The 26,693-nt window shown below is 37.5% G+C and overlaps 1 protein-coding gene across 2 annotated transcripts in view; it reads left to right on the top strand.

Moving 5' to 3' along the window:
* Positions 1–26,693, top strand: part of csmd3a (CUB and Sushi multiple domains 3a) — a 777,572-nt gene that overhangs the window by 131,066 nt on the left and 619,813 nt on the right. For both annotated transcript variants that reach the window (XM_049467549.1, XM_049467548.1), the window contains exon 3: positions 16,175–16,287. In XM_049467549.1, coding sequence (XP_049323506.1) covers positions 16,175–16,287 — 113 coding nt within the window. The remainder of the gene's footprint in view (positions 1–16,174; positions 16,288–26,693) is intronic.

Here is a 26,693-nt window from a genome sequence, read left to right as displayed (position 1 = left end):
AGTGAGATTAAGACCAAACAGCAGGGTCACGGCAGATCATTTTGTGTGGAAAACAAACACAAAAGTCAGATTTAAGCACAAATAGCAACTTCTCTAATCACACTAATGGTGGTTTTCCACTGGAAGGGATGATATCAGAGTAACAAGAGCAGTACAGTTATAGAGCTATAACTGAAAAAATGAAGACTCGTCTAATGGCTCTTTGAGTGTCACAATAAAATAACCACATTTGGATTCATAAAGAATTATGTTTGTAATGGAGATACAGTATGTGTGTGAGAACATTTAGAAGGTCTGACGAACCTTCTGTTGCTGTAAAAAAATACATATTTTACCCATCTGAAGCTTCTTTATAATTAGCTGTTAGTTAGGTATGTGTCTGAAATGTGGGAAATGCAACTATTTAGGCAGGATTCTGGAGCAGGAAGGCATCAAGTCATGTCTGAATCAAATTTTAGTCATTTTAGTGACTTCTATTGTATTGGATGCACATGCTAATGGCTAATGATAACACAGCTAAAACCTCATTTCTATCAGTGAACTGTCTGTAGATTGGAAATGTCTGGTTGTATTCTCTTTTTTGTGCTTGTATTTTTTTTTATGTTTTTTTTCTTTAATCTGATTAATTGCAATTAATTCCAGTGTTGAATAATTGATATCTGTTCTCTCCTCATCGACTACTTCATTAAACTCCTTTCCTGTACATACATTTATACATATATACATGCAATACTAGTCAAACATATAGCACCTCTTGCTTAGATGACAGTTTTGCATATCTCTAATGGATTTTTTTAGTCAGCTTTATAAGGTAGAGTCACCTGGAATTCTGGCTTTCAGTTAGCAGCTGTGCTGAACTCATCAAGAGTTAATTACTTGATTTTCTTGCCTCTGAATGTTTGATTGTTTGAGAGCATCAGTTGTAAAGTAGTGAAGAGGTAGAGTTACAGGTATACAGTGAATAACTCTATTTAAATAATGTTCTAATCCAGATTAAGTATGCATTGCATCAGAAACGTTATGATGGAACTGGCACTCATCAGGACAGCCACAGGAAAGGTAGAGCAAGAGTTTCCTCTGTTGTACAGGATAAGTTAATCAGAGTTACCAGCCTCAGAAACTGGAAGTTAACAGCACCACAGATACAGTAATTAGTAGAGTATTTTGGTTTGGTTTGTTAAAGTTACTACATGATTCCTTATGTGTTCCTCCATAGTCTGGATCACTTCAGTATTTATTTACTACAATGTACTTCTAATGTTTGAGCTAATTGGCTTCATACTGCACACATACACAGTACACAGGAGCTTCTTCCTGTAAGGAATTCCGGCTCTTTCTAGCTCACTAAGAAGAACCGGCTCTTTCGGCTCTCAAGTGGCTCCTTAGATTTTTTTTTTGGTTGCTTAAATCAATTTATTACCAAATTATTTGTAAAATGAATTACTAGTGTAAAACATACATTATATTAAATATGTATTATTTATATGGCTTTATTTATACAAAATAAATTGAGAAATACAAAAACAAAGGCCCATCTCAAGTAAACAAATAGGTCCAATCTCCGACTGTGTATATTATTTGTAAATTTGCAACTATATACAGTGAAACAAACAGCACCGAACAATATCAACAAAATATTGTCACTCAACAAAATAAAATAAATAAATGTGCAAATCAAAAAGAAACCAAGCATCCAGGTGATGTTTTTTTTTTGCTTGTTTCTGCCCTGTTTTGGACTTTACTGCACTTTTGAAATCCTTCATATTTGCTAAGAATAAGAAATGCCTAAAAACTGTAGGAATTTATAATGAGCTTTCACTGGCCTCTTGCTAATGTTTCTCTATTTTTCTATATTTATTTCTTCCTTAATGTATGTTTTTATGCTGTCTTCTATTGAGGTTTATATGCATTATCTTTAAATAAACTTTAAAGTTTAAATATATATAAAATAAGTCTGACAGCATAAAAAACCATAATTACACTTTATATATAATTATACTTTATAACTAATTGAGATTCACACTGTATAACTGTAACTAATAAACCATGTTTATCCAGAGCTCACAAAAAAAAGATTAATCCCCATCCCATTTTGATCTTGCTCAGTGTACACACACCAATCAAAAAAATAAATAATCGTCTCACTCTCAGAAGCCGACTCCCGTTGTTCATTTCAAAGAGTGTCCAACCCATCACTACTTCCTGTATTTACTTTATAATGCATTTTGTTGCACTTTTTGCAGTTTTTCTTGTGTGAAACCAAACCAAACCAGAAGTTAACAAACTTCTTAAAGCTCCACTAGGTAGGATTGAGATTTTGTGCTCGTGGGCTCCCCCTACAGTTGCAGAGTGTAATAAATGTTTCAGGCGGTTTAGTTTCTCTTTCTCGTTTTCTGGCTTTCGCAGACGTATTCGTTCTCTTTCCAGCTTCTGCCAGAGTGTCTGTATGTTAGTTTGTAAAGAATGAACCAGTAGTCCTTGTAGAACTGTTAGAACTAAAGGTCGGAAAGCAGGTCGCAGTTCTCTCGAGCGTTGGTCGCGGCCGACTCGGAAAACTTACAGTCTAGTTTGAGCTCAGAGGAGCTCCGGCACAGACACGAGAGCACCGCTAGACTTAGACTTAGACACCTCAATGCAGCGCTGCAGTGAGTTTCAAGCTGAAATTTTACTTCTTTAAAAAGATGAAACATCAAGGAAATCCTACCTAGTGCTGCTTTAACTGATTTGGATCAGAGAAATGAACTCCAGCTTTGAAAATACCCTCATATGACTTGTGTTATGAGATGTGAGTCTGAGATGTCTGAAAGATTTCTCCTGCTGCTCCACCAAAGTTACACAGTGCAGTAACAGTGTGGGACTGAAAGAGACGCCATTCTACCCACTTTTGCAGACAGTGAAGCATCAACGTGATTCATAATCTGTAATATATGAAGGTGAATACACTAAACACAGCGTTGCTTTAAGAGTGTACGAACAGTCTAGACCGCTGCTCGTGAGTCTTTTTTTATTTATTTAATTTGATCAGCTCCTGAAACGAAAGCGTCGCTGGAGGACGGAGGGACTGTTTGATATGTGATTTGTTTGTTAGAGAGAGAGAAAGAGAGAGAAGCGCTGAGTCTCGCAGCTCAGAGGGTTCCTGATTTTGGCAGCAGGGATGAGAAACCAGGGATAAACAAAATATTTGCTTCATTCTAACTAGAAACAGTGTTTTTCTCCTCCACCCCCGACGGTTCCTAAACACTTCCACTTCTCAGTAATAACCACTCACAGCTGATGATGGAATATCTAGTAGGAATACATTTCACCAGCTGACTTGTGGCAGTGGTGTCATCCTTTTACAGTACCATGATTTCTTCTCATTTTATCTGTAATATTTTCCTATTTTCTCCCAATTTAGCTAAAGCCGATTGTCCAACCCATTCAGCTGCTTGTCAACTGTATATCCCTCATCACTAGGAGGGTGAAGACTAGCACATGCCTCCTCTGATACATGTGAAGTCAGCCACCGCCTCTTTTTTAGCTGCTGCTGATTGCCGAGTAGCATTACAGTGCTCTCGGAGGAAAGCGCAGCGACTCGGTTCCAATACATCAGCTCACAGATGCCTCGTGCTGATCGACATCACCCTAGGAGTGATGAGGGGACATTTTCTCTGAGCTGTAGATCAGTTGGCCAATTTCATTTCTCTCTTTTTTCTAAGTGAATAATTGCTGTTTGCTGTTGTTTTACTGATGTAGTGATGTTAACTTGGGTGAAAAAGACTCTTTTTTTTTATTCAGTCTGCACATACACATGCACATGTGAAGTCAGCCACCGCCTTTTTTCAAACTGCTGCTGATGCAGCATTGCCGACTAGCATCACAGTGCGCTTGGAGGAAAGCGCAGCGACTAGGTTCTGATACAACAGCTCACAGATGCAGCCTTGTGCTGATCGATATCCAAAGTATTCCACTCATGAGTTTTGCAGTCTCTTGTCGTCTCAAAACTTGACTACTGCAACTCTCTTCTGGCTAGTCTTCTGCTGAGAGCCGCCAAAAACCCCTCAACTAGTTTACAATCAGCGGCAGCGCAACTTTTCACAAGTCTTCAATCTTCTGAAGTTCAGTCATGTGACTCCTTTGCTGAGTTCCCTCCACTGGCTTCCTGTTGCCGCCCGCATCAAATTCAAAACCCTGACCCTGACTAGCCTACAAAGCCAATAACAGACCAGCTCCTTCCTACTTGATGGCAATGATGGTCAAACCCAGATCTGTAGCAAGAGCTCTTAGAGCTTCCAGTATGGCTCGACTCAAACCACCATCCCTCAAAACCAGCAGAAAACCACAAACATCCAGACTCTTCCATTGGGCGTCAGAACAGTAGAGTCACTCGCTTTAGTCTTGAAACGCTGATTGAAGACTCATCTTTTCAAAGTGTGTATCTCTTGATCCTAGTCTCTACAAACTATCTACTTTACCCATCTTCGGCAGCTGATGGCAAGCTGCATAACAGGGATTCGAATCTCTTTATTAAAAATTATTTTTTTTCCTCTGGCTTGTCTAAATACAACTTCAACTAACTGGAATTCAGCTCAGAAAGTTCGAACCATCTAGAAAAGTGTATGCAGTATGTAAATTAATCATGAAGTGTTATCTCTGTGGATGTCCTGGGTGTTGGGTGAAGCATTTATCTGGGGTGCTGTTCACTTGCGGTTTCTGAGGCTGGTAACTCTGATTAACTTATCCTGTGCAACAGAGGAAACTCTTGCTCTTTTCCTTTCCTGGGACGGTCCTGATGAGTGCCAGTTTCATCATAATGTTTTTAATGGTCTTTGCTGTGACTGCACTTGAGGATACTCTAAAGTTTACTTTGATCATTTTCAGATTGACTGAACTTCCTTTCTTTTTTAAGTATTTTTTTTACTTAGTTAAGTAGTTCTTGCTTCTCATAATCTGGATTAGAACATAACTCAAATAGAGCTGTTCACTGTATACCTCTTCACTACTTTACAACTGATGCTCTCAAACACTTTATTAAGAGACAAGAAATTCAAGTAATTGACTCTTGATAAGTTCAGCACAGCTGTTAACTGAAAGGCTGAATTCCAGGTGACTCTACTTCATAAAGCTGACTGAGAAAATCCAGCCAAAATGTGCAAAACTGTCTAATCTGTGGTCTATTACCGCAGTGGTCCAAATGTTTGATAAATATATTATGGTATGCAACGACAACAGAGGTAGGTAAGTTGGCAATACTTTGCAAAGTTAGAGTAAAAATAGATGGGTATACAGCATATCGTCGCTGTCCAATGAAAAACAAGTATCTCCAAAACAGCAATTTTACAGGAGAGTGAAAAAACCTTCTAAACTTCCAATGGAAGTCAATGTAAAAGAGTTTATTTCAGGTAATTTTAAAGAGTTTCTATTGGTCCGTTCATCAATAAATTTTGGCACAGTGTAAATGACAGTTAGTTTGTTCAAATTATGCAGTAAACTAAAAATCGACAAAAATGGAGATACTTGTTTTTCATTGGACTGCGATGATAGACACAAGATAATTATGGCAAACAGGTGAACAGAGAGTAAAACACACTGATCTACATTAGCACTAAAGATAAAAAAACTGGATTCTAGATGATTTTCAAGTGTCATGATATACCATGATCAATTTAATTTGGAATTTAAATTCCATATTGGTTCCTCAGATCATTTCTGAAAGACCGGAGTGTATAACCTAATTCAATTACGCCACCCAATTCCACACAGTCAAAAAGACTGAATCAGCATAACCGAGCTCTTTATACTACTTGACTTGAGGGCAGACTTTGATACTGTATGTCATCTAATCCTGATATCAAGGCTGTATAATCTGCATTTCAGAAACACCACCCTGGACTGGATTGTAGTTAACCCTCAGAACCCTACAGACAGATTTTTCGTCCAAAATCACACCTTGTGTTCTCAGCTTAATTACTCAGGGATCCCTTCACACATAAACATAATCCATATATGGTTAGAAAGGGCGGAACTTACTCTTTCTAAAAATAGCAAAGACATCCCAGTGCGGTAAAGCTAAATCTACAAGAAACCGATATTATTTACCTTTAGTGCTTCAAACATATTTATATGATGTTTTAAACCAAATAATATCAGTAAATAAAGACTCAAAAGTGTCCACAGAAAAAGTGTGAAACTACCTGCTTTACTCAAACTAAAGCTAGGTATGGTGTGCGCACTACTTTATATAGTTTTTATTTTACTTGCACATTTTTACTAAGTAGTTATTTTGCACTAAACAAAATTTTTATTTATTCAGATTAAAAAGTTTACATTTTTGTATCTAGTTTTCTTTGTGTGTCCTGATTAAAATACTGAAAGGCATAGGCTGCTCTGAGTGTCAGGTTTTCAGTATCTATATGTGTCCTAGAGGTTTTAAAGATATAACACTGAGTGCTAGATAAAGTTAACCCATAAACTTAAACACTTAAAGTCTTAAAGTCTTATAAACACTTAAGACTTATAGCGTCACTCGGCCGTGATCATATTATAAAGGGAAATAGGAAATCGTGTTTCTAGAAAACAATAGAGCAGAGACAAATAACAAAATTAAAATGACCTAGAATCATATACAGAATGGCAAGCAGAGAGAATAACACTCTCTATGCAACGACAAGGGTGAGTTGGCAATACTTTGCAAAACTAGAATAAATCAAAGGGGTATATATTGTATACACATGTCTGATTTTGCTATTTATAGGTATATATTTGAGTAAAATGAACATTGTTTTTTTTATTCTATAAACTATGAACAACATAAAAAATATTGTCATTTATTTGGAGAAAATGAGAAATGGCTGAAAAAAAAAACAAAAAAGATGCAGAGCTTTCATGACCTCAAATAATGCAAAGACAAAACAAGTTGATATTCATAAAGTTTTAAGAGTTCAGAAATCAATATTTGGTGGAATAACTCTGGTTTTTAATCACAGTTTTTTTCATGCATCTTGGCATCATGTTCTCCTCCACCAGTCTTACACACTGCTTTTGGATAACTTTATGCCTTAAACTCCTGGTGCAAGAATTCAAGCAGTTCAGCTTGGTTTGATGGCTTGTGATCATCCATCTTCCTCTTGATTATATTCCAGAGCTTTTCAATTTGAATTCACATGTTATGTCAGGTGATTGTAAATTGGGATGATGTCCCTGATTGGAGGAAGATGATCATACAATACAGGGAAATGGGAACTGGAGTCTCTAGACTCAACAGAGACAGAGGAGATTAACTTAATTCAATTATGCCTCAAATTTCCTCTCAGTCAGAAAGAACAGAGTCAGCACTCACAGACTTTGCTTCCTCGACCCAGAACTGAGTTTTTGACGGAAGAGAACCGGAGCGTTCCTTGGCTGCCGTTAATAAAACAAGTTGGCTGCCATGCCTGACAGAATGGTTAGAGTCCTGTCACCCAAACAAACCGAGCCTAATCTTCTCTTCTTCATTGTCATCATGCATGACAATCGCAGCTCTCCAGGGCTCTTCCCTGTCGAGCCTTCGCCATCTCAGCTCGCCAGCAAACGCACGGGCCAATTCTCTCCTCCACATCAAAACTCATTCTCTCCCAGCGTTCCCACTCCAGTGCCGTGTCGAGCTCTCTGAAGTTTCATTTAGCCTTATGGAGGAGATCAAACAGACCAGGCCATCTCCCAATATGCATGCTGTAACATTAGAATATAATTCCACACAATTTCATCATCAGCACTTTTACAGATCCTCAACTCTCCATATCAGAGCTCTGTAATAGAACTGAATCCACAGGGCTCTACTATATCATCATAACATGGATGTGAAGGGCATTCTGTAACACAGGTTTCATGTGTAAATTTAAGCAATAGAACACGAGAGGGAGTGTGTTATCGTGAATAACATCACGGCTGTGATTCGGTCACATAAACTCTACACCGTTTTGTAGTTACAGTTCAGTTACAGTTGTTGTGGAACTACTTTTTGGCGGAAGGTGCAGTCCATATTAAAGCATATTAATTCTGGTATTCTTAAGGTTAAGGTTCTCGCCTTTGGCTTGTGCCTACGACCAAATCGAGGCACTAATTCACAAATGAAGTAGCTAAATTAGCTTAGCTTAGCCTGTTAACACAGTGGATCAACACCAGCAGATGACATGACAAAGATGTCTCTCTTTATCCAAACCATCACTGATTGGTGGAAACTTCACGCTAGACCTCAAGCAGTTTGCACTGTGTGTCTCTCCACTCTTCCTCCAGACTCTGATCCCTTAATTTACAAATGAAATGTAAAATTTACTGATGATCAGAGATGGTTTGGAGAGACATGTCTGTCATCTGCTGGTGTTGATCCACTGTGTTTTATTATCAAGTCTAAAGTCAGTGCAGTTTTGTTTTCCCACAGAATCTTACAGCACTTCTTGCGGATTTCATTTTCCAGCAGGACTTGGCACACTGCCCACACTGCCAAATGTATCAATTATTCTTATATAATATTCTAATTTTCTGAGGCACTGATTTTTGGGTTTTCATTGTATGTAATCCATAATCATATATATATATAATATATAAGTTTCACATTTTGAACTGAATTACTGAAATAAAGTTACTCTTTTTTTGACTATTCACCACAGTTAAACTATTCGCCCTTAAATAAGAAGCAAATAATTTTACTCTTTGTCTCAGCCCTGAAGCTACATATTGGGTATTTCTGATTTCTTGCTGGAGGAGTGTGCTGGCTGTTGGGACAGAACAAAAACGTGGACCGCCTGGGGGTCCCGCAGGACTGGGTCTGGAAGCACGGGCTTCAGAAAGCTCCTCACGTGGTCCCTCAGGTGATAAACAGCAGATTGTTGGTTTGTAACTGTGCCAGTGAAGCCTTCAACATAATCCCACACTACATACACTCCACTCCCTCAATGTACAGTATGACCTAAATACTGCAGCGCTCAGGAAGCACAGGCTGAAAACATGGCGGCGTGAGGGAAGGGGGTCTTACAGTGAAATTACTTTATGAAATATTGTTTATATTAGAGAATGGACTATTAAGAGTCCTCTGAGTGACCGTAAGCACAGAGGGACTAATTACCAACAGTGAGAAAACAATGAGAGGCTGCTAGATTACTCCACTGAGAGAGAGAGCAGCAGCAGCAGCCATTCAATGAAACACACACACACTTATACACACACAAAATACACAACATTATACACACAGGTGATGTGAAAAGAAAATCGTTGGTGCTGTTTCATAAGAAACAATCGTGAAACCAAACCAGCCCAGATTTTATTCAAGAAAAATGTAATTTATGATGTTGGTAATTATAATATAATTTTAAGTTAATTATGTAACATCTACAACAAATTAACTCTACACTGGTACATACACTGTAAAAAAAAAAAAACAGCCTTATATTTTATGCAACAAATTAATTTTATATTTTGAGTAAATGTTACCAAAAATAAACAGCTGAGACACACTAAAATAATAAAAAAATAATAATAAATAATAAAATAAAAATTCTACTTCTCAAGCACTTCTTTCTATAATAACATTACAGATGTCAGTTGGCATTTCTTTTCCTATGTCATATTATTATTCATTTTTTATTAGTGTTATTAATCAACCAATATGACTGATTAACCACCGCTCATTCTGCCTCCACAGTGTACAGTGTTATAGGCTGTAAGAACAAGTTACCAATTTGTTTCATTTCAACTAAATTACTGATATAAAGAAAGATAAGATATCATTTTTTTTGTCTATTAAATTTATATTGTATGGAAAATTGTCTTTGGCAGTCTGGCAGACAAATACATGACATTACGTAAACACAAGTAAGTAAATAAATTAAAAAGATAAAAATACATACAGATTATGAATTATGTGGGGTAATTGTTTGTTACATCCTTGTTCAGAATAGCCACAGCAGACAGATCAAATGACTTTTTGTACCTATTCTCCTTTTCAATGATATTCTGAACCTGTATATATTTTTTAAGAAAATGCTAATAAAATCATAATGGTCATATTTAGAAGATTTTTAAGTATTTAAAATGAAATATTAAACATTATTACGTCACTATGGTATACCGGTTCGAATCCTGGTCATGCAGCTTGCCAGAGCACAGAGAAAGCACAACTGTCCTTGCACTCTCTCTGGGTGGGTACAGTAGATGACACTTTTTCCCCTCATCACTCCGAGGGTGATGTTGATCAGCACAAGGCTGCGTCTGTGAGCTGATGTATCAGAACCGAGTCGCTGCGCTTTCCTACGAGTGCGCTGTGATGCTACTCGGTACAATTTAGTGGAAGAATTAGTATGGTGTCCCATGACTCTGCCTTGTTTCTGCTTTTCTGAGTTTCTTGTCTGTTCAAATGGAAATTGTAGCCAGATGCTGCTGGTCATGATCATTATTTCTAGAGGTGGGACAAAACATCAATATTGCGATATATTGTATGATTTTCATTTGTTGTACTTTATCGATAAGTAGCATCAAATATCAAAATCTAACTCACTAAAGTTATGGCATCATTTTTCCACGTAAATCCATAATTCCTTGTATTTGATTATTTATGATTATTGAGTTTTTTTTATCCTCTTTAGTAACACACATGCTGTGAAGTATCGTGGAGAATTATCTTGTTCTGCGTATACAGCTCTGGGGGAAAAAAATAATAAGAGACTGCTTTAAAATTGATGAGTTTATTTGATTTTACCAAGTTTGAAACCTCTGGAATATATCCAAGAGGAAGATGAATGATCACAAGCCGTCAAACAAAACTGAACTGCTTGAATTTTTGCACCAGGAGTGTAAAGCATAAAGTTATCCAAAAGCAGTGTGTAAGACTGGTGGAGGAGAACATGGTGCCAAGATGCATGAAAACTGTGATTAAAAACCAGGGTTATTCCACCAAATATTGATTTCTGATCTCTTACACTGCAAAAAATCAATTGGCAAAAACTAGACAAAATATATACAAATTAAGACAAATATATGTATATTAAGCAAAACAAATAGGGTAGGCAAAATTTTCTTAGTAAGATTTCTTACAAAAAGCAATGGCAAAGTCTCAAAATGAGAGAAGTAACACCTAAATCAAGCAAAAAAGTCACTGTTTTTTGACTTGATTGTGCTTAATTTGAGTTCAAATTACTCAAAATAAGGTACACATTCTAAGTAAGAATGATTAAGATAATTATCCCTAAAATAAGCTAAATAATCTAACACTTACACACAATGCTTAGTAAGACAACATGTCTTATCAGAGAAGAAAATAAGATTTATTGCCTTAAATTTAGAAAATTTCACTTGCTCAGATTCATTTTTTTGCAGTGCAAAACTTTATGAATATGAACTTGTTTTCTTTGCATTATTTGAGGTCTGAAAGCTTTGCATCTTTTTTTTTTTTGTTGTTGTTATTTCAGCCATTTCTCATTTTCTGCAAATAAATGCTCTATATGACAATATTTTTATTTGGAATTTGGGAGAAATGTTGTTTGTAGTTTATAGAATAAAACAACAATGTTCATTTTACTCAAACATAAACCTATAAATAGCAAAATCAGAGAAACTGCTTTTTTATGAAATTGTTGCCTCAAATGTATTGAGTAGATTCTATAGGCTGTAGGATTTTACAGTGTTTTAAAGCTATTTTTCTGCACTAGCTCATGAATCCAGAGCCGTGAGCAGACGTGCTGAGAGCGGGAGGCGGTGGGAGGTGCCGCGGGGGTCGGGCGGTTAGGCCGAGAGGGATTTGGGCAAATTTAATTCAGCCTCTCTGAACAGCCGGACGAAAATGCAATAGAGTAAATCTGCTTCACCTGATTAGGTAAGGGAGCGTTCGGATTACACTGAAAGAGCAGAAGTTCTTTTTTTTTTTTCTTTCTTTCTTTCTTTTTTCATTTCTCCTGAAGACTCTTCTGGGGAGGTAAATTAAGCTGAGCCGTAAATGCCGTCGCAACATTCCTGCGACAAGCTGGCTTAATTATGTCCTGTGGAAGAAGAGCGCAACATGAAAACAGATACTGGTACTGTCTCCTAAAAAAAAGACTCTATAATAAGAACCTTTAGGGAGAACAAAGAGAAAAAGGTCTGTAGTATATTGTGTAGACACTTACCAAGCAATATATTAGGAGGTGTACCCATATACAGTACCAGTCAAAAGTCTGAACAGACCATAAATTCAAAGGTTTTTCATTATTTGAATGTTTTCTGCATGCAGACTATGAAAACTAGGCTTAAATGACAGTTTTGCTCAGCTTGGCTGGATTTTCTCAGTCAGTTTTATGAGGTAGAGTCACCTGGAATTTTAAGCTTTTAGTTAACAGCTGTGCTGAACTCATCAAGAGTTAATTACTTTTTAGTTAAATAGAGTTGGTATACAGTTTAATCCACATTATGAGAAGCAAGAACTACTCAACTAAATAAAGAAAAAAAAAAGTATCCGCAAATGCAGTCGCCGGAAAAAGACCATCAAAAACATTATACTGATGAAACTGGCTCTCATCAGGACCGCCCCAGGAAAGGAAGTTCCCTTTGTTACACAGGATAATTTCATCAGAATAAGTAACCAGCATCAGATAAGAGCACCTAAAAGCTTCTTTACAGAGCATTTTTTAGGTTTGTTTAACAGGTTTAAGTTACAACATGATTTTTTATGTGTTCCTTCATAGTCTGGATCACTTCACTATTTATTTACAATGTAGGAGAAAAGAATAAGATAAGATAAGATAAGATAAGATAAGATAAGATAAGATAAGATTAGATAGAAAAAAAAAAATATGTATACAAAAAATTACAGGAAATATATAAGATACTTAAAAATGTATATATAGTAAAGGAAAAAATTATATACATATAGTGCCGCTAAAATAAGGTTACAGGAGATATGATTATGGTAGGGTGTGACCAGTATTATTGCAAGTAATAGAAGTAACAGTGAATAAATATCAAATAAATAGTAGATGAAAAGGTGAGAAATACATTGCACGTTAAACATATAAAAAACATATAGACATATAAAAAAAACATTAAAAGAGGAGGTGTGTCCAAACGTTTGGTTCTGGTACTGTATTATGTGATTAGAATGAGGCAAGAACACAATAAACAAAAGTGGTCCAAGGACTGAGCCTTGAGGATCCTCCTGATTCAGAACAAATGGGAAAAAAAAAGAAGTATGACCACCAAAGGTATCAAACTACTTTCAGTAGTTAATCAGATATAATTTGAACTACTGTATTTTTTACACTATAAAGTGCACTTAAAATCCTTTAATTTTCCCAAAAATCGTCAGTGCACCTTATGTATGAATTTTACCAGTCAGGTATTAAGGAGCAGTAAATCCACTCCACTGAAGTACACGGTACACAGAGTTACACAGGATTTTCAGTTTAGTTCTCCAGCAGAATTAGCATTAGCCGCTAACCACACTGAGCGCTAGCCCTTTGGCCATTCAGAGATGAGAATATCGGCCTGTATTCTGCTCCTAACCCCGGCTAGCACTGCTGGAGCAGCATCAGCATTAGCCGCTAAGCACAGCACTAAACGCTAGCACTTTTGCTGTTCAGAGGTGAGTATATTGGACTGAAGCTTGTGCGTTTACCGTGTTAAAATAAGCTACATGGGATGAACTGCAAGCTAATATTGCCCTGGTTTACCAGAACACTCAGGGTTCCTCAGTGTAGCGCTGACAGGCAGCATTAGCTGCTAACAGGGTTTGTACGGCCATTAAAAACCTGGAAAAGTCATGGGATTTAAAAAAAAGAAATTTCCAGGCCTGGAGAAGTTTTGGAAAAATAAAAATACCCAGAAAGTTTTGGAAAAGTCATGGAAATTTGGTCTACAAATTTTTGTGTTTCTGTTTATCGATGGAGAAAATCTATTTTGAGCTATAAATACATCAGCTCAGAGTTAATTCAGTTATTTAGCTCTACTCAATGGAGCTCTCAGGATCTGACACACATTTTATTATTAAAGCTTGTGTGTCAACATTTTATCTGATTCATTTTAGACCATTTTATGTCTCTGTACTGATGTTTTAAACATTGTAGGGTCATGACAATTTGCCTTGAAGGCATGGAGAAGTAATTAAAAAGTCATGGAAATGTATTGGTTAAAATGTGTATGAACCCTGTGCTAACCGCTAGCTGATAGCAACTAATGCTAATGCTCCAGCTTTAGTGGAAATCTAAATGGAAGCGCTTTACTCACCCAAATAAACCGTTTTGAGAAGAGAAATCTGTGTAGATTTACATCCAGCGCTCGTTTTTTTAATCACAGTTTTGTTTATTTACCACTGTTCCTACTACTAGTTACTAGTTACTAGTGTTGCATAAAATGCGCCTTATAATCCAGGCACCATAGTGCGAAAAATACAGTAGACTAGAGTCCCAGGTGTTCAGATCATGCAGTTTTGATAGAAGGATTGGATGCCTTACTGTATCAAAGCAGGATTCTAAGAGCACTAGCATCTGGTGCCAAAAGTTTATGATTTGTGACCTTTATTAAGGCGGTTTCTGAGATGTAGGCATGAACTCAGGACTAAAATTGCAGCAGGACTGCATCCTCCGAAGGGCCTGGTGTGATTTTTGGTCCATATCCAGGTTTGATTCCTGTTATCCCACCTGCACAAACAAATAAAACCAAGGGAAAACCTAAGCAGAGTCTGCTTTAACTGGAAGGAAAAGTGCAGGTGTGAAAATGTGCCCTACATTTGAAGCAACGTGGCTCTTATAAAGATGTAAATAAGGTTGACTCAAATAATCCTTGAAGCATCTATTTTTTTAAAGTGTGAAATGTTTCTTTTTATTATAGTTTATGTAGACAGTAGTGAATGGAGTGCTTTGAAATGTAACAGTGATGTATGATAAAAGGATTTCATCAAATCAAAGCAAAAGTCAAAAACTCGACTGTAATAAGTCATTTTACATCTCTGGAAAAAGAATGAATCAGAGACCACTTTCTGAGTCAGTTTCTCTGATTTTGCTATTTAAAAGTATATGTTTATTTTTGTTTTATTCTATAAACTACAGACAACATTTCTCCCAAATTCTGGATAAAAATATTGTCATTTAGAGCATTTATTTGCAGAAGATGAGAAATGGCTGAAATAACAAAAAGATTCAGAGCTTTCAGACCTCAAATAATGCAAAGAAAACAAGTTGATATTCATAAAGTTTTAAGAGTTCATAAATCAATATTTGGTGGAATAACCCTGGTTTTTAATCACAGTTTTCATGCTTCTTGGCATCATGTTCTCCTCCACCAGTCTTACACATTGATTTTGCATAACTTTACTCACCTTTACTCATGGTGCAAAAATTCAAGCAGTTTAGCTTGGTTTCATCTTCCTCTTGATTATATTCCAGAGGTTTTCAATTTAATAAAATCAAAGAAACTCATAATTTTTTAGAGCTGTGTGTCTTAGCAGTAAAATATTACAATGCTCACAACATTATGGGTGACATACCAGAGTTCAAAAGAGGACAAATTGTTGGTGCACGTCTTGCTGGAGCATCTGTGACCAAGACAGCAAGTCTTTGTGATGCATCAAGAGCCACGGTATCCAGGGTAATGTCAGCATACCACCAAGAAGGACCAACCACATCCAACAGGATTAACTGTGGATGCTGTAAGAGGAAGCTGTCTGAAAGGGATGTTCGGGTGCTAACCCGGATTGTATCCAAAAAACATAAAACCACGGCTGATCAAATCCAGCAGAATTCAATGTGCATCTCAACTCTCCTGTTTCCACCAGAACTGTCATATCATAACCACAATACATTATTGTGCTCTAAAACCAGGTGTTTCAGTTTCATTGTCCAACCCCTGTATATGTACTGTGTTTGTTTGGTGTACAGTATGTGTGAAGCATGTGCAGTGTTGTGTTGGGCTCTCTCAGCTCTCTAACTCAGGAAAAGATGAATTATTGCATGAACTTAATTGAATTACGCCACACGTTTCCCATTGAATCAGGCCCAGCAGAGTCAGCATGCGCAGACTTTATTACCTCCACATGAAATATAATAAACAATTAATGTAATTTAGTGTCGACATATTTTTCCGTTTTTATGTCGAGCGACCCTTGTGGTTTGTCGTAGCTTTTTTTTTTTATTCTTGTTTCTGACTGAAATCCATCTCTCTCTCTCTTTTCCTCTCTCTCTTTTTCTCTCGTTCTCAGGTTAACAGGATTCCAGGTGCCGGCGCCAGTCACAAGCACCGGCTCTATTTTCTCCCTTCGCCTTACCAGCGACTTCGCTGTGAGCGCCCACGGATTTAAAATCTATTACGAAGGTGAGGAGTGTTGTTTTTTTAATTTCCCCCGCCGTCGCTCTCTCTCTCTCTCTCTCTCTCTCTCTCTCTTTTCGGCTTCAGCTATGCAGATGGCGGCGGCGGCGGCCCCTCAAATCACAGCCTTTTGTGGTCATTTAAAAGAGCGTCGGCTCGCTCATATTGAGTGCTATTGACGGCAAGGAGTCACCAAGGAAAAGCTAAACGGGCAGAAAATTAGTTCCACGTCAGCGCCTGAATGTCATCCTGTTCTTTCGCTCTCAATTCTCGAGTTCTGCAGGGGTGTGTGGAGCCGCTGTGGCGCTGCAGAATTGAACAGCGTGGCTAAGAATGGCGAGTGGCATCATGATGAAGGCTGGAAAACAAGGCTGTTCGCACCTTGTCTCGCCACACGGACACATGTAGACACGTCCAGGGCTCGGTCTGAACAAAACCAGTGTTACGTCTGGTCTGGAGTCTGAGTCTGGTTGCTACAGAGAAGATATACGTATTTGATCAGTAAATCAAAAGCATCTACAACTATTGAAAAAATGGGAAAAAGAAGGAGGTAACCCTTGTGTGGTGTTCATATTTTTGTTACTCGTTTACTTTGTTACTTGTATTTAATTCAGCAAAATTAAGCAATTCTACATTAAATGCTTTACCCATGCTTGCTTCACCTAAATTTCAAGCAATATAAACAGCTTACATGGTTAATATTTGCCCTTTACCTTTCTTATGTTACATTTCTTTCAAAAAGTGCTGCTTTTTTTTTTGTACAGTGTGTGTTTTTCGAAAATGTGTTTTGATATATGTTTTTCACAAAAAATGAGCCAATGCCAATGAGTTTGAGTTCGAAAAAAAAAATATATATATATCATTTGATGCAAAATGAAAACGGGTCCCACAGACCCGAACACCACACAAGGGTTAAAATAAGGGTCCCACTTTATAATAAATGTCCCTAAGTACTATGTAGTTACACGGTAACAATCCATGTAACTACAGTGTAACTACTGATGAAGTACACATTGTTACAGATTAACTACAGAGGAACAGGTTATGTAATTACACATGTGTATTAAGGTTAATTTTGACATACACAAGTGATAGAGCAAGTGTACTCACACATGCAACACATATATGTGTGTGTACTTACATATATGTGTAATATATGTGTGTGTGTGTGTGTGATAAGTTGAGTATAAACTTATCCAACAGCTATTGTCTAGTATGTAATTAGGGCTGATTAAGTACACACATGTTGTTACACATGTGTTGTAAGTACACGCCCCCTAGTAGACACGGGTACTTACACAAGTCAAAATTAACCTTAATACACATGTGTAATTACATAACCTGTACCTCTGTAGTTAATCTGTAACAATGTATACTTCATCGGTAGTTACACTGTAGTTACATGAATTGTTACCGTGCAACTACATAGGACCAAAATAAGACTACTTTATAAAGGGTTTATTAATGGTTATTAATTAGGTGGCAAATACTTTAAAACCCATTAATAAGCAGTTAATATATATAACGTAAATAGAAATGGCAACATTGAGCTGAAAATTAGTAAAGTAGTGATTCCACCCTCGTTTCTACAACACTTTATAATAACTTTCATATAATATACCATTAACTAATGATTTATAACTGTTATTTTTTCACATTTTAAGAAACTAAAAAGTTGCTATCACATTTGTAAATAACTAATAAACTAATAAATGCATTGGCAAAATGAACTGCAATTGATGAACATTTGCACGGTTTAAAATTCGTATTTACTAGCGCTTTATTGATATTTAAATTCTGATGAGCTAATGATTTGCTAACATTTTTAATATGTATATTCATGCTGATGAATAATAAGTGTCAGTGTGAGCATTTGTTACTATTCAAATTCTGATTAACTACTGCTTTGTTTCCATTAACTAATCATTAGTTGAAAATATATCAATGAAAGTTATCAGTATCTTTCTAGATACTGATCTTACTTTGTGTTTCCATCAATCAGCATTAAACTCATAATATTAATATATTTATAAGTATGTTTAACTATTTACCATAAATCCAATGACTAAGTTGCCACACAGTTGCTTTTTTAATTGATGTGTTTTAACTGCTTATCAATTGTTTGTTTTTAAGGCATTTACAACCTAATCAATAATAATAAGTAATAATCTAATTTACAAACCATTTATAAATCCTTTATAACGTTAGTCTTATTTTAAAGTGGCGCCAAGAAAGATTATAAAACTCCTAGTGGCAGATTAATGCTGCTTTCCCTTTAATTAAGAAGTTGGATGTTGAACACTGTTGATATTGAAAGGGCATCTAATAGCTTCACACACATTTCCAATCAGGGAACACTGTGTTTTATTATCAAGTCTAAAGTCAGTGCAGTTTTGTTTTCCCACAAAATCTTACAGCACTTCATGCTTCCCTCTGCTGCTGACAACCTTTATGGAGATGAGGATTTCATTTTCCAGCAGGACTTGGCACACTGCCCACACTGCTAAAAGTATGCCCACAATTGGTCTTATATAATATTTTAAGTTAGTTTCTGAGACACTGATTTTTAGGTTTCTCATTGGCTATAAGCCATAATCATCAACAATAAAATAAATAAACACCTAAAATAGATCACTCTGTGTGTTGAATACATCTATACAATAAATGAGTTTCAAACTTTGAACTGAATTTTTTTTAATAAAGTAACTTTTTTCAATGATATAATTTTTTTTTGAGATGCACCCGCATGCGGATGAGTTATGTCCTGCTGGAATAGCACATTAAAGAATGCATTTTGAAAAGATAGGGTTCTGATTAACATGTCCTTGCTGTCACAACGAGTGTTACAGTATGTCTGGTCTAGAGTCTGGTCTAGAGTCTGGCTGCTACAATCAAACGAACAAACAAAAAAAAAACACTGCTTGTGAATGAGAGGTGAACCTTTTTAACCTTAGAAAACCAACAACAAAATAAAATACTGAAAGATTGGTGACAGTTTTGGCGATAGGCTGGCCATGGCATAGCCAACATTTTTCCCAAATTAGAAAAATAACCACATTGTCATTTAGAGCATTTATTTGCAGAAAATTAGAAATTGCTGAAATAACAAAAAAAAGACCTCAAATAATGCAAAGAAAACAAAATCATATTCATAAAGTTTTAAGAGTTCAGAAATCAATATTTGGTGGAATAACCCTGGTTTTTAATCACAGTTTTCATGTATCTTGGCATCATGTTCTCCTCCACCAGTTTTACACACTGCTTTTGGATAACTTCAAGCAGTTCAGTTTGGTTTGATGGCTTGTGATCATCCAGCTTTCTCTTGATTATATTCTAGAGGTTTTCAATTCAGTAAAATCAAAGAAACATAATTTTAAGGTTATTTTTTTTTCCAGAGCTGTATTTTATCATCTCATCAACTATTGATAAGATTCGGAAAAGGAGGATTCTAAAATTCCCAGTGGCTAAATATTTTTGAATCCCTATGGGTAAGATACAGATGTGTGTTCACTGTGTATTATTAGTATTGTTTGGTGGTTTTAGATTGAGTAGAGAAAAAAAAAAACAGCTACAGGAGTCGACCAGGTCAAATCAGCAGTATGTGAACGAGCATTGTCCTGCTGGAATATTGAACCAGAGTGTGTGATTAGAAAAAGTAGGGCCAAGAGTTAAAGAACTCGAATGGCGAGTGGCATCATGATGAATGCTGGGAAACAGATAAAGACTACAGTGAGATCACCACATGAAAACACATCCAAAGGCTTGATTTGAATGGAAACAAGTGTTATGTCTAGCCCTCAATACAGGGGATGATGTTTTATATTGAGTAGAGGAAAGAAAAGCATCAGGAGTCAATCGGGTCAAAGCATTCAATCAAACAAAACACTGCTGGTGAATGAGAGGTGAACTTCTTAACCTTAGCAAACCAACAGGGAGATAAAACACACACACACACTTATACACACTTTTACACACAAATACACACACACAAACATCTTTAACTATTGATGAAAGAAAAAAAAAAGGTTTCTTACACTCCCAATAGCAGATTAATGCTGCATCCATTTAGCTCAGAAGTTGGACGTTGAACACTGTTGATATTGATAGGGCATCCACACATTACATCAATAAGGGACAGATGAAATCTTTGAATCTTTGAAAAAATCTTTAAAGAAAACAGAATAAAATAACACTGCTGTTTTCCTAAATGAGTAAATGAGAGTTTCCTCTGCTAAAATGCACAGAAGCACAGAAGGCTCTTAAAGAAAATGCCAATTGACATGCCGATTGTTTTTTTTTTTTTTTTTTTGTTACGTCTCAGACACACCCATAATTAACTAAGCGAAATTAGTACATGCCTTTTGTGTGTTTCGAATCGTGCATGGTGTGCTTTTCCTGTCGTTATGATAGCAAAGACGCTCTGACACGCCCTAAATCAACCTGCATGGTGCACAGTTGACGTCTCGCCTATAGATCGCTAAAATAGGGTCCCTGTATTTTTTGCACTATAAGGTGCACTGGAATATAAGGTGCATTATGCAACACTAGTAAGGAACAGGGGTGTCGTCATGTTTTCCTTCTAATTCAGCATGTCTTGCTGCTGCTCCAGCAATGCTAGAGAGGGTTAGCAGCAGGCTACAGGCCGACAATACACATCTCTGAATGGCGAAAGAGCTAGCACTTAGCGTGGTCAGCGGCTAATGCTAATGCTGCTCCAGGAGTGCTTGCCAGGGTTAGCAGCAAACTACAGGCTGATAATACACATCTCTGAACAGTAAAAGAGCTAGCGCTTCCTGCGGTTAACTGTTAATGCCAATGCTGCTCTAGTAGTGCTAGCCAGGGTTAGCAGAAGGCTACAGGCTGATAATACCTCTGAACAGCGAAAGAGCTAGTGCTTAGTGCGGTTAGCGGCTTTTGATAATGCTGTTCCAGCAGTGCTAGCTGGGGTTAGCAGCAGGCTGCAGGCTGATAATACACATCTCTGAACAGCAAAGGAGCTAGTGATTAGCGGCTAATGCTAATACTGCTCCAGCCTTGGCACCAAAGAACGAAACTGAAACTCCTGTATAAACGCTGTATTTTAGCGGAGTGGCTTTACTGCTCCTTAATACCTGACTGGTACCTGATTATAAGGCACACTGACATTTTTTTAGAAAATAAAAGTATTTTAAGTGCACCTTATAGTGCAAAAAATACAGTAGAACTGCATAATTAGAAAACAGAATATGGCATCTTGTAATTAAGACTTAAATGTCAAAGCAGCAGTTTGTGGACAAGCATTGTCCTGCTGGAATAGCACATTGGAAAATAGTGCATTTAGAAAAAGTAGGGCCCTGGTTGCAGAACCTTAATAACCTGCCTGTAATGAAGACGTTAACCCAAATCAACACATCTATGATTAATTAAAAGAATTGGTACAAGCCTTTTTCGTTTTTGGAATCGTGCAATGTGTACTTTTCCTGTGGTTATGATAGCAAAGACACTGACATGCCTTAAATCAAGCTGCACGAAGACATGAACCCAAATTAACACATCTATGATTAATTAAAAGAATTGGTACAAGCCTTTTTTCGTGTTTCGAATGGTGCAATGTGAACTTTTCCTGTCGTTATGATAGCAAAGACACACTGACACACCCTAAATCAAGCTGCACGGTGCACAGTTGATGGCTCACCTATAGATCACCAAAATAGGGCCCTGGACATTGAATTGAACAGGGTGGCTGTTGAAAAATGTACACCTTCAGAAAAGTTAAGGGAACTAGAAAGTGACATCAGTGTCAGTATGAAGCCCCACCCCCTTGTTACCATTACCAGGTGTTCATTGTTGTGAATATGTAGCCCTTTATTATAGGTTGCTTTTGAGAGCTAGTCACTTTGAGTACAAACTCGAGCAAAGAGTCGGTCACTGCAATCTCCAATCAGCAGAGACGTGAGAGGAGAATCACCACAGAGACACGGACAAATCTGAAGAAGTGCCCTCCTGCTGGAGTGATGGGAAGTTAACAGTAAACAGGAAAACAATCAGTAATAGAAGGTAGAATCAAATAATCAGGAACGCAAGGTACAGCCTGTCTAGAGAGATATAATTGGCCAATCAGAAACCAGAGTGTTGGAAGCTCAGGAAAGTGTGGAAGTTGGGTAGAAGGTGGGTCAGATATCAGAACAGCAGATGTAAATGTATAATCAACAGGAACAGAAAGTGGAATGAGCCAATCAGGGACTGGAAAGAAGTGGAATTGACTAGATAGAAACAGGAGAAGATGTGTGATCCAGTAATCAGGAATGGACGGGGGGAAATCAGGTGATTAGCAGCAAAAAGTGGAATCAGATAATTAGCAACAGAAGTGGAATTGACCAGTCTAAAACATAAGATGTAACCACCAAATAAAGAGCAGAAGGAATTGTATAATCAGGAACATGAAGCAGAACAAAAAAAATCAGGAATCAAATAATCAGGAATGAAAAGTAGGATCTTTTCATCTTTTTTTGGATATTTAGGAACCTGCTCACACACCTTCTCAACATAAACGAGCAGGTCAGCTTTCTTTAACACTCTGCGCTGTTAAAATAGCAATCTGCCAAAGTCAGAGCACACCTGGCTTTTAAACGGAATGACAGCTGACACGCTGATTGGTTTGTTTCATGTTGCGCCCAAATGGAAGGTGTACTTTTCCTGTTATTATGACAGCAAAGACACCCCGACAATCCCTAAATCAAGCTGCATTGTGCACAGTTGACGGCTCACCTGTAGATCGCCAAAATAGGGCCCCAAGAGGTTCAGACATCAGACAAATAATTAAGGTAGAACTGGATAATTAGACAAACAGAATTTGGCATCTTGTAATTAAGATTTAGAAACTTAGATCTTAACTGGAAAGTCAACAAAAGTGAGCCGAATAATCAGAAGTTAACCCTTTGAACTCTAGGCTGTTTTGGTGTGTTTTTTCTCCGTTTTTGTTTTCAGTTCCTCTTTTTCAGGTCTTATAACACAGTAATTATATCAGACAGACACATGCCCTGATCTCTTTTACTCCAGAAGACATACGGCTGCTCTAAAATAGAATCATTTAAAATGTAAAAGGAAGCAGAATTGTTATATTTTACTGGAACTGATCATGTTTTGGTCAAAATTTTACCAAGTTTTTTTTTATTCTTTTTGAATATATAGATTTTAAATATATTCATACCTAAGATATCTATTCATAAATGGTTAGACTAGAGTGTTTATGAGTTGGAAGCATAAAAATATTGGTGATAGTTCATTACATGACTTATTAATTATTACTTTGATAAAATACATGGAGAAACAGCATCAGGCGGAGTTATTTATTTATCTTGATAATCAATAATCACACCTCTAGGATACATGTAGATACTAAAACCTGACACTCAGAGCAGACTATGCCTTTCAGTATTTTAATCAGGACACACAAAGAAAACTATATACAAAAAATATAAACTTTTTAATCTGAATAAATAAAAATGTTTAGTTTAAAATAACTACTTAGTAAAAATGTGCGAGTAAAATAAAAACTATATAAAGTAGTGCGCACAGCATACCTAGCTTTAGTTGGAGTAAAGCAGGTAGTTTCACACTTTTTTTTTCTGTGGACACTTTTGAGTCTTTATTTACTGATATTATTTGGTTTGAAGCATCATATAAATATGTTTGAAGCACTAAAGGTAAATAATATTGGTTGGGGAAGGAGATCTCACTTTTTTAGGTGTTTTTCTCAATGGGTTTCTTGTAGATTTAGCTTTACTGCACTGGGATGTGATCACTATTTTTAGAAATAGTAAGCTCTGCCCTTTCTAACCATATATGGATTATGTTGATGTGTGAAGAGATTCCTGAGTAATTAAGCTGAGAACACAAGGTGCGATTTTTAACTGTATTACTGTCGGGTGAACATCTTCTGGAACTGAATGGATTGGAAGGTGGGATCAAACACAGCAACACACACATAGACACACACATACACACAGACAGACAGACAGACAGACAGACAGAGAAATATGTATAAAACAGCCTGAAAGAGAATGATGAATTGTATTGTAAGACAAGCCTTAACCCTATTGCCAAAACGGTCCATCACGCCCGGAATACGCAGAGGAGACATCAAACAGAAAGCACACCTGCAGTGATTCCTCTTTTAAGAGCAGTCAGAGCGGCGGCGCTTTCTTACGTTTGAGTGATGCAACTGCTTGCATCAGCCCAATGCACCGACTGCTCCCAAAACAGCTTGCAGAAAGCAAAAACTTTACTCGCTTAAAGGTGAACGTGTGAAGCCAGAGCAGATGTTGAGGCGTGCGAGAGAGAGTTTACCTCACTGTGATAGAGATATCCACGATATCTTTATATCTCTCTTTTTTCCTCTCTTTCTCTGTCTTTTTTCCCCCACCTTAAGCCTCCTTTACTTGACCACAGAATGCCTCTTTTACAGGTGTGGTCTAATTAGATTGCGCAAAGTGAGCTGTGATGCTCGTTGCTATCATACACCCCGCCTTGCGCCAACACTGTTAAAATAGCGTCAGAGTTTAGGAATAAATCTACACTGATGGGTGTGGTGGTCTGGAAGCGAGGTGTGTTCAGATAAATAGAATAGAAAATAGAAATTAGAGGTGCTCCACTCTCTGATTAATACCCTGACAACAACCCTGTCAATAGTTACCCGTCCATACAGTACCTACGCAGGTGCATGTTGCAAATCTATCTTTTACATTAACAATAAACAGAATAAAGAATAAAATAACATTATTGTTCCGTTAAATGAGCTGCTGGTGTATCTTCGCATTGTAAATGCACAGGTCAGTAGATGCACAAAAGCACTGCACTGTTAAGATACGAACACGCCAAAGTCAGAGCGCATCTGGCTCTTAAAGGGAATGACAACTGGCACACTGATTGGCTATGAGAGGCTACGTTTAGGTGCTATACCTCATGGTAAGATATTTTTGACTGTTAGACATGTCTCTGCTTGACATGGGATCAGCTGGGTTGCCAAATTCAGAAATCAAACAACCACCAGTCCTCCTAATCCAATCGCACACTTTACACAAATAACAGAAATAACACAGGCATCCTCTCTATCTCTCTCTTTAAATCATTTAAACACTCAAATCTTTATAAAATCATGTAAAATCTCTCTCTCTCTCATCCTTTCTCTGTATCTTTCTCTCTCTCTCTATCTCTATCTCTCTCTCGCTCTCTCTCTTTCTCTCTCTTGCTCTCTCTTGCTCTCTCTGCCTCTCTATCTTGCTCTCTTTGTCTCTCATTCTTGCTATTTTTGTCTCTCTTTCTCTCTCTGTCTTTCTCTTACTCTCTCTATCTTGCTGTCTCTCTTGCTCTCTCTATCACTCTATTGCTCTATCTGTATCTCTCTTGGTCTCTCTCTGTCTCTCTCTTGCTCTCTCTGTTTCTCCTTGTCTCTCCCATGCTCTCTCTGTCTTTCTCTCTTGCTCTCTCTGTCTCTCTCTGTTTCTCCCTCCCTTTCTCTCTCTGTCTCTCTCTTGCTCTCTCTGTCTCTCTCTGTTTCTCCCTCCCTTTCTCTCTCTGTCTCTCTCTTGCTCTCTCTGTCTCTCTCTGTTTCTCCCTCCCTTTCTCTCTTTGTCTCTCTTGCTCTCTCTGTTTCTCCCTGTTTCTCCCTCCCTTTCTTTCTCTGTCTCTCTCTTGCTCTCTCTGTCTCTCTCTGTTTCTCCCTCCCTTTCTCTCTCTGTCTCTCTATTGTTCTCTGTCTCTCTCTGTTTCTCCTTCCCTTTCTCTCTCTGTCTCTCTCTTGCTCTCCCTTGCTCTCTCTGTTTCTCCCTGTCTCTCCCATGCTCTCTCTGTCTTTCTCTCTTGCTCTCTCTGTTTCTCCCTGTCTCTCTTGCTCTCTTTGTCCCTCTCTGCCCCTCTCTGTCTTTATCTTGCTCTCTCTTTTTCTCTTTGTCTCTGTCTCAGCTGGGATGGCAGCTTTGGCATTCTGTAAGTGCAGAGCAGGATCTACAGGCCCAACTACAACATCTGTAGGCAAAGTTTTAGCTTTCAGGTTGCCATATGATTCTATATGCCTCCAATCTCAACTTTTTTCTCCAATTACCTCATCATTTCACACTAATATTGAATAGTGATCACCTGCATATACCATCATGACTTCGACACATATACAGTTCCATCTGAATCAAAGAACTGCAGGTTCTTACTTGGTCACCAATCTTTACACAATCTCCAGTCTCTTCCCTCCACACAAATAGAAACACTCACTTCCACCCTCTATATCTCTCTCTCTGTATCTCACTCATCTCTGTCCCTCTTTTTCCACCTGCCACCCCCTTGACTTGACCACAGGACGCCTCCCCCATCTGTTCCATCATTTACACACTGAATAATTCAGGCCCGGCTGGGGCCTTGGCTCACACGTTTCAGCTTAA

The sequence above is a fragment of the Astyanax mexicanus genome, chromosome 1 (assembly GCF_023375975.1).
Source record: "Astyanax mexicanus isolate ESR-SI-001 chromosome 1, AstMex3_surface, whole genome shotgun sequence".
Taxonomy (NCBI): Eukaryota; Metazoa; Chordata; class Actinopteri; order Characiformes; family Acestrorhamphidae; genus Astyanax; species Astyanax mexicanus.
This window is presented reverse-complemented; position numbering and strand designations above follow the sequence as displayed.